This window comes from Sipha flava, unplaced genomic scaffold (genome assembly GCF_003268045.1).
Source record: "Sipha flava isolate LNK unplaced genomic scaffold, YSA_version1 35a_pilon_pilon, whole genome shotgun sequence".
Lineage (NCBI taxonomy): Eukaryota > Metazoa > Arthropoda > Insecta > Hemiptera > Aphididae > Sipha > Sipha flava.
In genome coordinates, this window is record NW_020273058.1 from 1,464,288 (window position 1) to 1,479,938 (window position 15,651).

The 15,651-nt window shown below is 34.1% G+C and overlaps 3 protein-coding genes across 4 annotated transcripts in view; 2 read left to right on the plus strand and 1 right to left on the minus strand.

Annotated features, from left to right (window-relative positions):
- The window catches only part of LOC112687610 (neurobeachin-like protein 1), a 113,006-nt gene that overhangs the window by 47,969 nt on the left and 49,386 nt on the right, over window positions 1-15,651 (plus strand). The window lies entirely within an intron of this gene.
- Window positions 1,073-3,682, minus strand: LOC112687616 (larval cuticle protein A2B-like). The gene is made up of 2 exons (XM_025560417.1): window positions 3,560-3,682; window positions 1,073-1,819 (listed from the first exon to the last, which is right to left on the minus strand). The coding sequence occupies exons 1-2, from the start codon at window positions 3,569-3,571 to the stop codon at window positions 1,331-1,333; spliced, it is 501 nt and encodes a 166-aa protein (XP_025416202.1). The 5' UTR covers window positions 3,572-3,682; the 3' UTR covers window positions 1,073-1,330.
- LOC112687619 (cuticle protein 7-like) lies at window positions 13,751-15,217 on the plus strand. The gene is made up of 2 exons (XM_025560420.1): window positions 13,751-13,997; window positions 14,530-15,217. The coding sequence occupies exons 1-2, from the start codon at window positions 13,986-13,988 to the stop codon at window positions 14,977-14,979; spliced, it is 462 nt and encodes a 153-aa protein (XP_025416205.1). The 5' UTR covers window positions 13,751-13,985; the 3' UTR covers window positions 14,980-15,217.

The following is a 15,651-nucleotide window of genomic DNA, read 5'->3' on the forward strand; positions in this document are numbered from 1 at the left end:
AATACATACTAATTATATTTTGTAATTATATTTAATTATATAGTTATAATTAGGGTTTGATTTGTTTATTCTTTGTGATGTGTTACTTTGTACATTTTGTTATATTGAAGATTTATATTATATATAAATCTTCAATATATATATATATAACATCTACATATTATGTATATTTCATATTTGTAAGTATGTAATTGTAGACGTTTTTCATTAAAGGATCGTTGACGAGGAAATTTTTAACTGACTGTTAAAATATTTACGTATTTGATTTTTTTCATAAACTTTTAATAATCTAGCTTTAAGAAAATTATTTAATAATTAGAATTTCATCGAATTAATCGATTGTAATTGTCTATAAATACAATTTAATCAATCGTGAACGAATTGATTTGATATTAAAATGGTATTTATTTTATTTTAAACAAATTAATTGTGGTGCAGGAAAATATGTGATAACCGTACGTATTGGCTAATTAATAAATTTGCATTCACTTACCATTTCATCAGAATATATTTTTGCGTTTAAGAATCCTGCAAGTTATTAATATCCCTTTTATTATCTACGTAATATTTGTATCTTTTCTTTTTTTCCTTTTGTATCGACGACGCCATGGGAACTGCTTTCGCATTGGTTCCATGGCGACATAATATTTATACCTGTCTTCGAAAAAATAACTATATTCATTTCAACTGGCTCTGAAATGCTAATGAATTATACAACTTTTTCTCTAGGTAATCCCTACGCACTAATATTTTTTAATACGGATTAGTGCTACGAATCCTTATCGATAAATGTCAACTCTTTCAATTTCAAATTGTCCAGAAATGTTGGGGTAGAAACATGTTTTATTTCAACGCATTTTGTCAGCGTAATATCCCAACGTTAATGTACGCATGTAGTGTATTGGATACGAATAAATACGGCAATTGATTTATGAAAAATATATTATAATATATAATAATCGGGTACATCGTAACGTGTTGTGTGCACATAAACAATGGGCCGACAGCACTGTTGTATTTAAGTCCATACAATATAGCAATAGGTAAAAAAAAAAAAATAAAAATAAATAAATAAATAAAAAACCGTAGATTAAATGTAAGAATAATACAAATCGATAGCGTTGAAAATACTTAATGACGAGCGAATTGTTACAAAAAAAAAAAAAAAAAAAAATGGTAGAAGAAAAAAAAAGTGTACGTGAAACACGCGTAGTTATGGTACGTGATTACGGTACACCGGGGTCGGGAGTGTGTGTATGCATTTCTTGTACGCGCGAAGGCGGTGTAAGCGTAGGGCTACGTGTTGCGGCGACGCGTCGGCCGAGAGATCTCAACGGTAGAACGGGTACGAGCGGTACGACGGCTGGGCGGCGTACGCCTTGACCGCGGTGTAGACGGGCGCGTAACCGTGGACGGCTTCGGGTGGCGCGTACGCCTTGACCACCGGGTACGCGGCCGGCGCGTAGGCCTTGACCAACGGCTCCTTGGTGACGACCGCGTTGAAACCGTTGTGCGGGTCCGCGGTGTAGTCGACGGTGCGCTTGGTGCCGTCCGGGTCGACCAGGCTGTACGATCCGTGCACCACGTCGCCGTGCCTGCTCTCGTGCTGGCTCTTCGAGTCGCCGGTCAGCTGGTCGTGCACGTCGTACGCGTACGAGTACGACGGGTTCGGGTCGTAGTCTGCGTCGTACGACTTCGCCGCCACCGCGTAGTTGACGTACGCGGGCGCGGGCGAGTACAGCGCGTATGGCGCCGGCGCGTATACGGGCGAACCGGTGACCAGTGCTGCGCTGCACGCTGCTAGTAGTAGTACGGAAAACTGAAACACAAACGCGCTCCGGTTAGGCCATACGATACGCGCGTGGAATCCACCTGCAGTGCGCGTAGCAAGGGTATGACGGACTGGCCTACGCCAGGGGCGTGAATTCCGAAGGGCCGCGAAATCGTGCAAAAATGTCGTATTTTTACTCTACAGTCAAATCGAAATTTTTCCATTGTACTATTTGAAATACGTATATGTTGTCTATTTGTACACATTACGTGTGAATTTAATTAAGAAAATGGCACAAGTGCATTTAAAGAAAAATTTTCTTATGAAGACACTATCGATGAATTTACCAGTCGTAAAGCGAGAAATTGCAAATCTTCATAGTTAAAAATTAACACTGTAATAATAACTTATAAATTTAAATTGTGTACTTAAAACAATTAGTAAAATTAAAGATTTAAAAAAAATATCAAACGTCAAATTTGAATTGGTTAAAAAGCGTTTTTTCTAAGTTTACCAGGATCGCTAGCGAGTCTTCCTACGCCACTGTCCACCTGTACCATTGTTGTTAGACTTATGGGTCTAAAATCGACTTAGAGTTATAACACAGTTATTACCCTTATAGAAGTGTAGGTTATATGTTTTGAGGGATTTCTATCGTACATCGATAAGCTCGTGTTAAGATCTCCGTGCAACACGTCTAGCTCAGACAGTTATAACAATAGTTCTACGGCAACGATGACAGAATTATCATTAAAAATATTTATTTACTCACGATCGATAAGCATAATAACTTGTACACATGAAGTTGCTTTGAAATAATTTTACGATTTTCTAAAATGTGTGTTAATTTATGTTAGTATAAAGGCTTAACTTATTTTTATAAATTTAAATGAAATACGATTTACATAAAGTAGATTAAAATAATTTAAAATTAGAAATTAGTCAATTTCGAAAAATACTATATTACCATAACTGATCTGTTCAAATAATTAAGAAAATGCCTGGTATTTTTTAAGACTATTCGTAAATCGCCCAAAGAAAATAAAAAAATGATTTTTCTTTGACGTTGCCTGATATACCTGGTTAAACTGAGTTGAAACTCGTATGAAATAGAATCACGTTAACCGAAATTTACACAATGAAATCTTTACAGAGCGCATGAACATTTCATATAGTGCATAAGATCTACACGGTGTGTAAAGCCAAAACTTGTAACCCGACTGTTTCATCGCGAAATAGAAATGATCAGTTCGTTAAAAAAAGTACACGCGGAAATGACATAAGACATGTGCGTTACCGTATGTGCACGACAATAGTGAAATGTGTGTGTAGTTAATCGCTCGGGTATATAACGGCTTTGCAACGAGCGTAAAATCCCTCTGCGCATGAAAGTCACGTTCGCTTCGGAATTTGACGGAAGATAAAATGCCGTATACGGTGCATGAGTGCGCGGCGATGAAACGTGAGGACGTGGTCGGCACGGTCTTGTAAACGATCCGCGTGTGAACAGTCGGGGAAACGAGAAAGACTACATTGGACCCGTTTCCGATCCGAAAATCTGACTGGTCGGAAGAAAAAATAATAAATTTGTTTTAAAACCGACGAATAACGGACGAAACGGATAAACATAGCCACTACATATAATGTACACGGTTTTGTTTTTCTTCCGATTAGTCGGATCGGATCGGAAACGGGTCCAATGTAACCAAACGTATTGTTTGGCGGGATACGTTTATAACTCGTATCGTAAGTAATCGGTGTACGGCAGCAAGAACGACGCGCGCTTACCCCGAGAGACATGTCGGCGGATGAGTTCTTGCGTCGAAGTTGATGAACCACGTTCTTCGTGTGTTGCGTACGTGTGCCGTGTGCGTGGAACAGCGCGTTGTGATGCTGGGCACCGTCGACGGGTGTTCTATTTATGCGGTGCGGAGATCGAGCGAACCTTCCGAGACCACTCCCAGAAAGAAAGAAATAATATTCGATCCTAATGAGAACCGCGCGCGGCTACGTTACGGGGGCGCGCTCGGGCGAGGATGATTATTATTATTATTATTATTATTATTATTATTATTATTATTATTATTATTGTTAACGTCGACGGTTATCGCGCGCATGACAATGGCGGGGAAATGATCGCGGACCTCCCGGGGTGCAGGAGGGGGCGGGTGGATTACGTACCTTAAGACCGTGGAACGTCTCGACAATGGCGGAAAACCGCGGACGAACAATATAACGCGTCGCGTTGGTACGCGCACAAACATTACGATAACGTTTTTTATGACACTTGACCTTTCGCACGTGTGTGCTTGCGCGCGTGTGACGACCGTGGCCTCCAACACCACCGTGTCCATATCGCTCTGCGGGTCGGTCGGCGCTCTTCATCCCCGAGTCCGCGGACGCGCGCGCGTGTTTCTATGCGGTTCTTCTTGGTTGTTTTTCACGCTTCGCGTGTTAATATTTTTATCGTACGCGGTTTGTGTCCAATTCGTATCGTTATACGAGGCGAATTTGGGGGGGGGCGGGGAAGGAGGTGTACCAAGTTAATCGGAAAATTCGGATTAACTCGTAGTAGTAATAAATAGTGGTGGTGTCGTGGCAATGTTTTTTTTTTTTTTTTTTACGTGGTAGGGGTGTCAGAGGAGAAAACGAACCACTAATAACAGCCCTTGAATGGGTGCCGCAAAGGAAGATACCACGAGGCAAACCTTGAAAAAGATGGCTGGATAGTGTAGAATCCTGTTAAGAATGGTTATTAAAAACTAAAGGGAGATAACACATGATAGGAGACAGATGGCGTGAAATAGTGGTGGCGGCTAAAACTCTTGAGGAGTAGTTTCGCCATAGAAGAAGAAGAGGTAATAAATATCTTTTCTACGTATAGTGCAACTGTGGAAAATAAAATCTATCAATGCCGTTAAGAGTCCAAAGGTTAAACATATCATGTCTAGAAAATAATGTCTGTACAAGATGGTGCCCGTTTGTATGTATACATTCACTGGACCTCGTGCATGGCATTTTCCACTCCTTCAAGGACTGGATCGTGCCGGAGCTGAAGCCATCGGTTGCGAATTCAGTTTATTGAAAAAAAAAAATGATGGAAATTACGTAACTGACGACCCTAGTTTTCTAAATAACTTTTTAATATCGAACGAGACACATTTTCATTTCAGGAATGTATATACAATTGAACACCATCTTACAGGCACTTATTTTAGGACATAATATTTTTAAACTTTGGACTACTTTTAACGCGGTATAAAATGTAGACATTGTTTTCAATAAAAAAAAAAAATTACGATTTTTTTTCTGTGAGGGTTTTTTCAAATTCTCCCATTATTTAGAAAGACTACAGTATCCGCTGTGCAATATACGTAGTATTTTTCCTTGTTGGAGCAACCATTGCGAATCGGTCCGGACACGCTCGCCGTTTTTAGAGGACGTCCGGACTTCAGATGAAAAGATAACATTGGCAAACGACAGCAAATTTATGTGTATGATGTGTACGCGACAGTTTTTAGGGTGTATTTATTGTCATCGATGTCCATTGTGGTGATGTTGATGTGTGAAGCGTATACGAAACATAATATCATAATATCAATTATATTTAATATCGTTGAGGTTAACATTCATGTATACACAATATGTGTATACTATTGTTATTTTTGCTCTTTGTCGCCATCCAAAACTATTTACGTTTAACCTTACCATGTGTCATTCTATAGCCTTTTAATAAACATTTAATGTAATATAGATTCAATGTAAGTTACCACTTATATAAGAAAAATTTGAACACAAAAATAATCGTTAACAAATTTCAATTAGAAATCCGGACGAGTAAAAAGAGACCAATAAATAATGTGTGTGAATCGTTGACTTATTTCAATTTAGTTATTCCTAAATTATTTAAGTACCTATATTATATTGGACAAGTTCACGTAATGCACTAATTACAATATATAACTTATCAATTTTCACGCAACACAATTAGTATTTTCGCAAACATTTGACTATTTGAAAGTTTATAATATACTAAAATATAATTTAATTTAATATATTAATTATATTCATATTTATGTGAAACCAATGTTAGTCTTTTTTTTCTACAATTAACAGCTATTGGTCATTATTATTTTAGTAAATATTATCTAATAGTTTGTATTCCAAAACATATATTTGTGTTCAGATTTTCGCTCATTTGAGAATAAATATTAAAACGTGACATACTTATTACTAGCTAAGTACAATTATTTGTTGAGTCATTTAGTTAAATGTGAAAATAAATATATTTTAATCTCGGTTTATCCAATTTCTCTTAATTTTAGATTCTGAGCGGAGTGAGGAGTATAATGGTTTTACAATGATGTTTATTTCTTTTTTTTTTCTTTTTTATTCTGTTAACACTTTTTCTCCCTCTAAACTTACTCAAAAGTATCAAATATAGCATCTTTTCTGAAAGGTAATGTTCTTGAGCTGGTACTTTAGAGAGGTAATTTTTCGATTTTCGAAGCGGTATTCGAAATAAAAGAGATTAAAGGAAAAAAACGTACGATATCATGATTGTATAATATAAAATTATTACGGACGACATTTTCTACCAGAAATATTTCTTCAAGTGAAAAATTACAAGAAATCTTTTTTGTTGTATTTTAGATTTTGTTCCTCATGGTTTAAAGTTCGGAAAATTTTAACTATTTATAAACATTTTAACTTTGGGAGTTCTTTTTATTGTAATTCGGTTAAAAATATTCGTAAAAATTTAAAATATGAGTTGTTTACTTATATTATTCTTACCTAGACATGGTAAAATTTTCAAAACATTTGAGTGACTTTTGAGCTTTTTCTTTTATTTTATATTTTTTTTTTCATTTTTATATTTCCTAACTATAAATTATAATTATAATTATATAAATTACCTATTTATATAAATTATTCTTAAGCTGTTCTTAAAACGCTTTGTTTATCACCATAGAATCGAATAAAATTAAATAAAAAAGATTCCCTCGTCCGCTCAGAATCGTTTTTTATCGAATGCAATCATTACATTCAAGCCGAAAACAGTAAAATTACACTATCGTTTTCGAGTTTTTTAATAGTTTATATTAATTTTAAATTTAAATGTTTATCTTATTTATTGTAAATAAACAAGTTTTGCTATTATCTTATTGTATTAGATACTGCGTTAAAGTCTTACGGATAAGTACTTGCCGTAATATAATAATACAGCATTATTTTTTTGTCAGAAAAATATTTTATATAGAATATAATATAAATAGAATTTAATAAATCGTAATTATACAAGACTGGTCTAGATTTATATATTTGAAATAAGTTATGCATTTTTTTATTTATAGTTTAATACTAGAGTAGGATTGTTATTGTTTACATGTGAATTTGTATTTGGTATAAAATTGGATAGCGTATAAAATTATGCAAAATATGTGTGTTATATGCGTAGTTTTGTTTCTACATTATTATTTTAATTAACCTACATAGTTTTTATTTTTTTATATTATTTTAGTCTTACATTTACATAAGGTCAAGTGAATCATTGTGGTTATCTGGTTATCAATTAATTACTTGAAAAGCAAAAATATTAGTAAAATTATAAAAAAAAAAAAAACCCTGAAAATGAATTTTTATATATCTTGTTATATAATTAATATTTTTCTGGAAACAATCCTATTAACATGTTTCCTTCACACGGTTTTCGATAAACCAAATAACGCGCTTTCATGGTTTGCATTGAACGTATTCATATTTTTCGAATTCAAAGATTTATGGATTAAATTATATATTATTTTTGTTATAAAAATGGCTAAAATTCCGTCAGAAATGATGATTTCAATTATTGATAATCATATTTTGTGGTGGTAACTGCCATTATTATTATATGCAGCGTATAGGTACATCGATTATTTCGAAAGTAAACAAAGTGTACCTATATAGGATTTTCTAACAAGAAACTAAATTAACATTGACACGTATATGTATTTTGACAATACAAAATATTATATAGACCATACAATGGTATCTTATTATAAATCGTCGAGGACGAAATGTTATGCAGTATTGTAATATAATGTTATTCTTGGACGGAAAAATATTATTTCGAACGATGTCTTTCGATTCCTATATTATACTTTACATACTTGTATCAAGAAAACACACGATCGAAAATCGACGATCTGGAGAAATGTGGTGCGACTCACGATTGCAACATTGCGTTTACGTATATAATATGTGCGTGACCTTTTCCGTTGTCTGCGGATCGTATATTAAGTTCAATGCAATAATATTAAACAAAAAAATAATAATAATATTGTAATCATCACTGAAATTTTCTAGTGCAATTATTGTTAAGACTTGTACATGTTTATGTATTATTGTACATTATACACACCTCGTCTCCGTCCTAGGTCGTTGATCATGATCATCGCCGCTCCAATGGTGCATTTTTATGCATACGTATACATATAATAATTTTTGTTATATTTCACCCGATTATTATATGGTTATTAATATTAAACGCGCCGGTGTTCACGATCGTCCCTGAACCGGACTTACCAATACCGTGGTTGTGAAACATATACATGCGTGATCGGCACACATTTCCGCGCAAATCCGTGAAGTCGCACGAGTCGAACGGATGAAATGGAAAATAATTAATCATCCCTTTTCGGTAGACGACAGAACGCTGTCATTCCATACATTTATTTATTTTATTGATTTGTTATTATATAATACTGCCGTTATGTTTCATCGCAATCGGTACAGCATCAGCTTACGACGAATACAATTGCTACGAGCATACATACATTTAATATGTATATAAATACATTCTTTACTTCACTTAGAATATAAAATGTACATCTACTATTGTTCATTATCTCGATCGTTATGTGAGATAACCGTGATCCGACGGTATAGTTTCTTTCGTAATATTTTTAGCTTGACAAATCGTATATTGTATATTGCATGCACAATAATTAGTATTGTGAATCCACGACGATGAGAAGTATTATTCGCATATTATAGTATAGAAACTCCTATAAAAACACCATCGCCGACCGTAGCAACTCGATACAGTCCGCAATATCCCTTTATACTGTAGCACATTTATATTGCCCTTTCCTTACACAAACTTCCTCTTTGTATACATATTACACTTTCAATACTGCTCGTAAAACGTCCAACAAAGTAATTTTATATTTGGTGTACATTTTAACAACATTTTTAACCGTTATAGATTGCATATTGGTAGTACTAAATTGAAAAAGTACCTATTCAGTACTCAGTGGCGTGACAAGCATACTTCAAACCCTAAACAAAGTATTTAAACATAAAAATATTCAATTTTGTAATAAAAATTATAATTCTTTTAGATAAACTATTTGTTTATTTAAGTTACACAAAAAAAGTTAATATTTTGAATTTATTACAGAATACTTGAATAGCCATACTTTTCAGAAGATTTTGATTTTTTCAACAGCTCTTTGTTCCCTTTAACATATTTGTATAACCCTTTGCAAGTCATGTTATAATTAACTTGACTCCATAGTTTCTGGGAGCAGGGGATTTTATTCATCAGTCCACTGAGTCATCATTAACAAAAACACTCTTACCCATCCGTTTAATCATAGAAGTTTAAAAGCATAATTTTTTATTTTTGATCGGATATTTGTAAGTCATAAAGCAAAATGTGCGAGATTTACAATGAACAGTTTCAATCAGAAAATTTTAGTCTTTTGTCAAAACATCAGGACGTAGATTATATAGACGTATATAACGGTGACAATCCCTATATAATGGGACGAATGGCAACCCTATACATATAGGTTTTTCCTTAATTCCTTTCAAATATCTAACCTATCTATTATATGTGCATATTAAATAATTTTTCAATGCATACAATTAGCCAATTTATTTAATTATTTAAATAAAATATGTTCATAAACACATGAGCCAAAGGATACCCAGTCCCTTAATAGGTTTTTAGGGTTAAACCATTGCATTAGACAAACGTCGTTCACCGAGCCACTATCGATGTTTTTCATTTATAAAAGCAGAAATTGGCTGGAGCTAAATCACATAATTTAATCGAATTCTTTAGTAACTTTATTATTTCATTTATAACAGTAATAGTAAAAATATTAGTATACAAGTATACCAAAATGGAAATAACTTTAAAAACCTCTCCCCGACTGTATGCTTCAGTAATTAGATATGGTACTAAATATCCTGCTCATTTACACATATTATATATTTAAGCGTTATCATTTATAGAGAAATATATAAAAAATTTAAAAATTGTCTATCTTATATATAATACGGTAGCAGCGTCTTGTCATTGTGTAAACTAGAAATTTCGTTGTTCCTAATAATTTTTATACAACTGTTTTTTTTCCTTTCCTCCAAAAATTTATATTTACTAAAATATTCTAAAACACCTATACCGAAAAGTATTAATTGTCTTTATAAAATATTCTGTTGGTCAACACACTGCGGTTGAAGGATTCTCCACTGGTCGAAATCAATTTGTCGCATCTTTCAATAGGGTGTTAGTATTGACGGGAATATAATTTACGCCAAGTTTGGTAAACGTATTAAAAATAAGGTCAATGGTGTAAACGGTGAGAAGATATTTATGTCGAGATCACGCTGTTATTATGAAAAAAAGCAGTTTAAGATGAGTTCCACTAAATTATCTTTCGAATCAAACACTTCATACCACATATAGACGTATTTATTATTTATATTTGTAGTAAATCATCAGATGGATCATTTAATATTTTATATATTTTTTATATTTCTTATAGATTTACTTATTTTATTAAATTGTTTGTATATAAATAATTATTAATGACTGTGATTCATGTTTGCATATTTCTAAATAAATATACTGTATAATTATAGCTATAAGTGGCCAACCATTGAACTTGTACATGAGGTCTAATTCATTGTTTTTATACTATGTGAATGCTCTCTAAGTTCTTATTAATATTTGGAATTTTACTAGTATAACATTATATTATTGCTTTTAATAATCAGGGACACGCAAACTTAAGAACCCACAAACTATTTTAATTGCTTTTTAACTTTTTACAATCCCATCGTTTTGTAATAAATAATTGTACAATTGTAATGCTATAATATACATAAAATAATGTGTGATTGCGTGCCATAGCATACAGAGGTTGAGGTAATTTTACTTTTCACACCTTTGTTGGTTTGGTACCTACTAAACACGTGTAGGATTGTTTTTTTTATTTTCTCGATCACTCACGAATAAATTTGTTTTTTTCATCTGCACCTATATATATATATATATATATCATAACAATATCTCCCGTTTACGTAATTTAAATTCTAATCTATAATATTATCTTTTATTTTCGTTTCAGGTAAGTCATTGAAAATATTGCATTATGTATATCTGGGTACACGGACCACGTATACATGACCGCCGCCGCGGCCCCCGTGCAGCTCAATAAGTACTACCAATTGCATAACTAAAGGTGATTTTTATTATATTATTTGTGAATGACTTTTGAGGTTTCTTACCCGAAAAATCTGATGCTTTCGACAATGGCTACGCCCCAAAGTCAATCACGATCCAGGTGAATCATTGTATTCTTATGTATGTATAAGATACCTTGTGTATATAGCGGGTATTATTAGTATTACGTGGTGGTATATAAAATATATCTGAACGGTCCTTGACTGTTAAATAACAAAAACAATGTTAAGGCCTATTATCCGGTCGTAGGAAAAAATAAAATACACGCATGCATTGGAACGCAAAGCCATGTAGTAATTACGGCTCTGAAATAGATTTTTCTCTCTCTTATTATGTGCGCTCATGATACTTGTATATCTATGACCACCGCACGTCGTTATGCCATCCAGTAAAGTATCGATCGCATTTTTATAAATCCCACGTGCTTGTAACCACTTGGTTATACTCTACTAATTAAGATACTTAGCCCGGCCCTAAATGGAATTTGGAATAAACCATTGCGGGATAACGAGTTCGTCCAGTTCGCCGATGTTTGTATATAGAGGTTTACCACACCCTACAAAACATATTTCTTCATATCCCTCGACCGGAACGATATCAGTCTTGGATTTACAAAGAAAATATGCGTCAATTAGCTTTCGAGTTATTAACGTTACGAGTATGTGTTTGATTAGCCTATATTATATTTGATGGATAAAGCGTAATATTAGGATTGCGATTAGATAGATTAATATTGCATAAAAATCGTGTGTTCATAAAAGTACATATACTTTATTGTTTATACATAAATGTGTATAAGACGTATCCTAATGTAATGCAATATTTTTTGCTCTAAGGAAATTTTTGAGTGAGCGTATACCACAATACATGTGTAATATATATTTTATATTGACTAATCCTTCGTTATCATAACATAAGTATTTCATTGGATCATGATAAGCGTTTATAGGTGCACTGAATCATTACAGTCTACAATTGTACACTGCCGAGCACAATAGCCCTTCTGCTCCGTTTATCAGATTGCAGCATTTGTATTATGTTATTTTAGAATATTACATAATCATAAAATAGTGCAACTGCACCTTAACTCCGAACAAATCAAACTATGAATCGTCTTTTATGTTGATAATATCGTGGTTAAAAATTAATTTGAACACCATCCGTTTTCCTTGTGTATGATATTTATTATTATTTTTTAATATTTTTTAAATTAATTCGTACATAGGTAAAATTATGAAATTCTTGTTTTCATCGTTTCTAAAATGTGTGTTTATAGAATTAAATTAGTCAATGATGATGATGCAATTATATTTATATATTTATTAATTATTACTATTAGAGTTTAATTATTTAAAAACATATCAAATAATATTAGGCCTCAACTGATGACAGGTTGATTATCGTTGAATAGTAACTTTAATAATATTGAATAGATTTTAGTCTTTGTAAAGTTGTTGGTTTTTACCGAGGTTTATGAATGTGTATAAATGCTAAGCATGCTATTATTTAAAATCATATTTATTATTATATGTTATTGTTTTTTGAAAAAAACGTGTCTTGGTTACTATTCGCCTAAGAGGACATAATACTCGTATATATAATGACTCTATGCGTCCAACAAAACTATACTGAACATCTTCGTTCATACCATTGTATACAAACAGGATATGGTATTATCTTGAAAATATTCTCTTCTTTAAAGTCAATAATAATTTTTAAACTATACTTTTTATACTTTTTAATATATATGTAATAAATTTAAAAAACTATTATCAAATTTAAAAAGGAGAAACTTTTTCATACGCGCTAATTTATTACTTAATTAATAAGTGTTTAGTCATAACACTATTGTATATTGGTCTCGGGCGATATTTTTACCAATCTCGAAAATAGTAATATTATCTGTGCAGGTAGTGATGGGTTTTGAAACTATAATATTAACAAAAATGCTACAATTATTGTATAATGCTGCCATATCGTATGATAAACAGGGTGGACATTATAAACAGACAACATATACCTTCTTTTAATGGAATAATATCCTAAAAATACTGTAAACAATGTACTTTACTACCGTTTACTATTTGTTCGTCCGTTATGACTTAAATCGCTGCGATTATGATTGTTGATAATATTACACTACTGTGACAGTGTATATTATCTGAATACATATAGAGATATGGATTATCTGTTATATTTGTAGATCGAAATTATTTTAATTTGAAAACTGTAACGAATAAGGTATGTGTACGTGCCTGTAACATCGTTTTAGTTTAAATTTTACTGCGAACAAAAATAATTTCCTGCGCGCGTATTTCGTCAATTTTATTGTCATCTAGATGCTAACAACGTAGTATATGATGAAGTATGAAGTAAAAGAAAAAAAAAACGTAACGCTCAACGAGTGGTTATGGCCATTTTAGTATCTTAAAACTTATTATGGATAGGGGCATACGTCTCTGTCACAAACTGGAAATATACCTGTTTACTGGAATCGCGCACAACTGTCACAAACATGATCACCCATTACGCCGCGCGAGTTATACTTCTGTATAAAAGCGTCGCGTCGCTACGGTTTGTCATATTCAGTCATCAGCCGTGATCGCAAAGTCTTTAGACAACTACAATTCTGTCGTGTGCAGTTCGTACAGTTTGATTTTTTTCCCAAGTCTCGTGCAACCAAAAACCAATACCATGTTCGCCAAAGTAAGTACAATCATCATATCGTACTGTATTATACTCTATCTAGCTTTGTCCGTGCCTCGTCACAAATGATATCATTTTCTCGAGATCATAAAATAACACATCGCCGGGCGAATAGAAACAGCCAATGGCCGCGTTAAAATAGTGTCGTTGAATCAACGGCTGTAATTGTTTATGCGCGCATGCACGGTATCAGATCTACACTTGAAAAAAATTAATCCGAATCAAAATCGATACGATCGTTTTAACTAGAGAATGCACTATTCCGATCAAGATCTTACTCCTTCCGACAAAAAAACGATCATACCAAATTAATAATCCAACACCGCCGTCAAACGTTTAACGATGTAAAAGGCCGTATAGCCTAAACAAATCGTGGTATTTCGTCCGAATAGAGCCGGTCGTAACACCACGAGTTCCGCACCCGATAACGCGCGTCAAAGGTGCACACGATTCGCACAAAAAATTCTTCTCCGAAACGCTATTTGCTTATTTATTCAATTTTTTATTGTTTCCTCCCGTGCACGTTATACAGGTAGCAGTGTGCTTCGCCTGCGTGGCCGTCTTCGCTGCGCAAGCTCAATACTATCCTGCGGCCGCGGTGGTGCCCGCGTACCCGGCCGCTGCCGCTTACGATACCGTCAACCCGAACCCTTCGTACTCGTACAAGTACGGTGTGGCTGACCCGTCCACCGGCGACTACAAGACGGCCGAAGAGAGCCTGTCCAACGGCGTGGTCCAGGGACAGTACAGCCTGGCCGAACCGGACGGTTCCGTCAGGACCGTGACGTACACCGCCGACGACGTAAACGGTTTCGTGGCCCAGGTCAGCAAGGGTGCAAAGGTTATTGCCGCACCGGCCGCTCCCGTGTACCCAGCCGCTCCAGTGTACGCCGCCCCGGCTGCTCCCGTGTACCCGGCCGCTCCGGTGTACACAGCAGCCCCAGCCATCTCCTACCCTTACCCGTACAAACGTCAAGCGTGAGTTTGAACACGTCTAAGGAGTTCATCACTATCTCTATCATGCTGCATCATTAAGTTTAACCAATAATATTATGTAACAACGTCGATGCAGTTCTTCCATTATCGCGTCATCCACTTCTTGTCCCTCTCTCTCTTTTTTTTTTTTTTACTATTTCATATTATATATTATTACGTAATAGTTTTTATATATTTTATACTTAGTTTCCTATGTTATAATAAACGTTGTGCTTGTATATCAATTATTGTTTGTTATTGTACTCTATGTTTCTCAAGCGGAACAAGTATAAGTGCAGATGTGTACGTTTCATTCGTCATGTGTGCCCAAAAATAAAACCATAGTGACTATTGTGTTCTCGATATTTATTCGAAACCAACAAAAACGTCACGCGGTTTTCGGTTCCCTACAAATCGGTTTAAAGATGACTTATCGTGACGGACAAGATTTTGCTGTGTTTCGGTAATAGAAGAAGAAAAATACCATCGGGAAATCCGTAAACATTCACGTTTATCGTTGTTCTTTGTGTTCGAATTTTCCGCGAAAGGCTCTGTCAACAAGTATTCTGACGTTTAAATATTTATTATATTTTTTTCGTCGAAGCAGAACATGTTCATTCTATTGCCACTGGACTATGTTAAAACTTGATTATTTTCGATCTACATCTCTATGCAATAC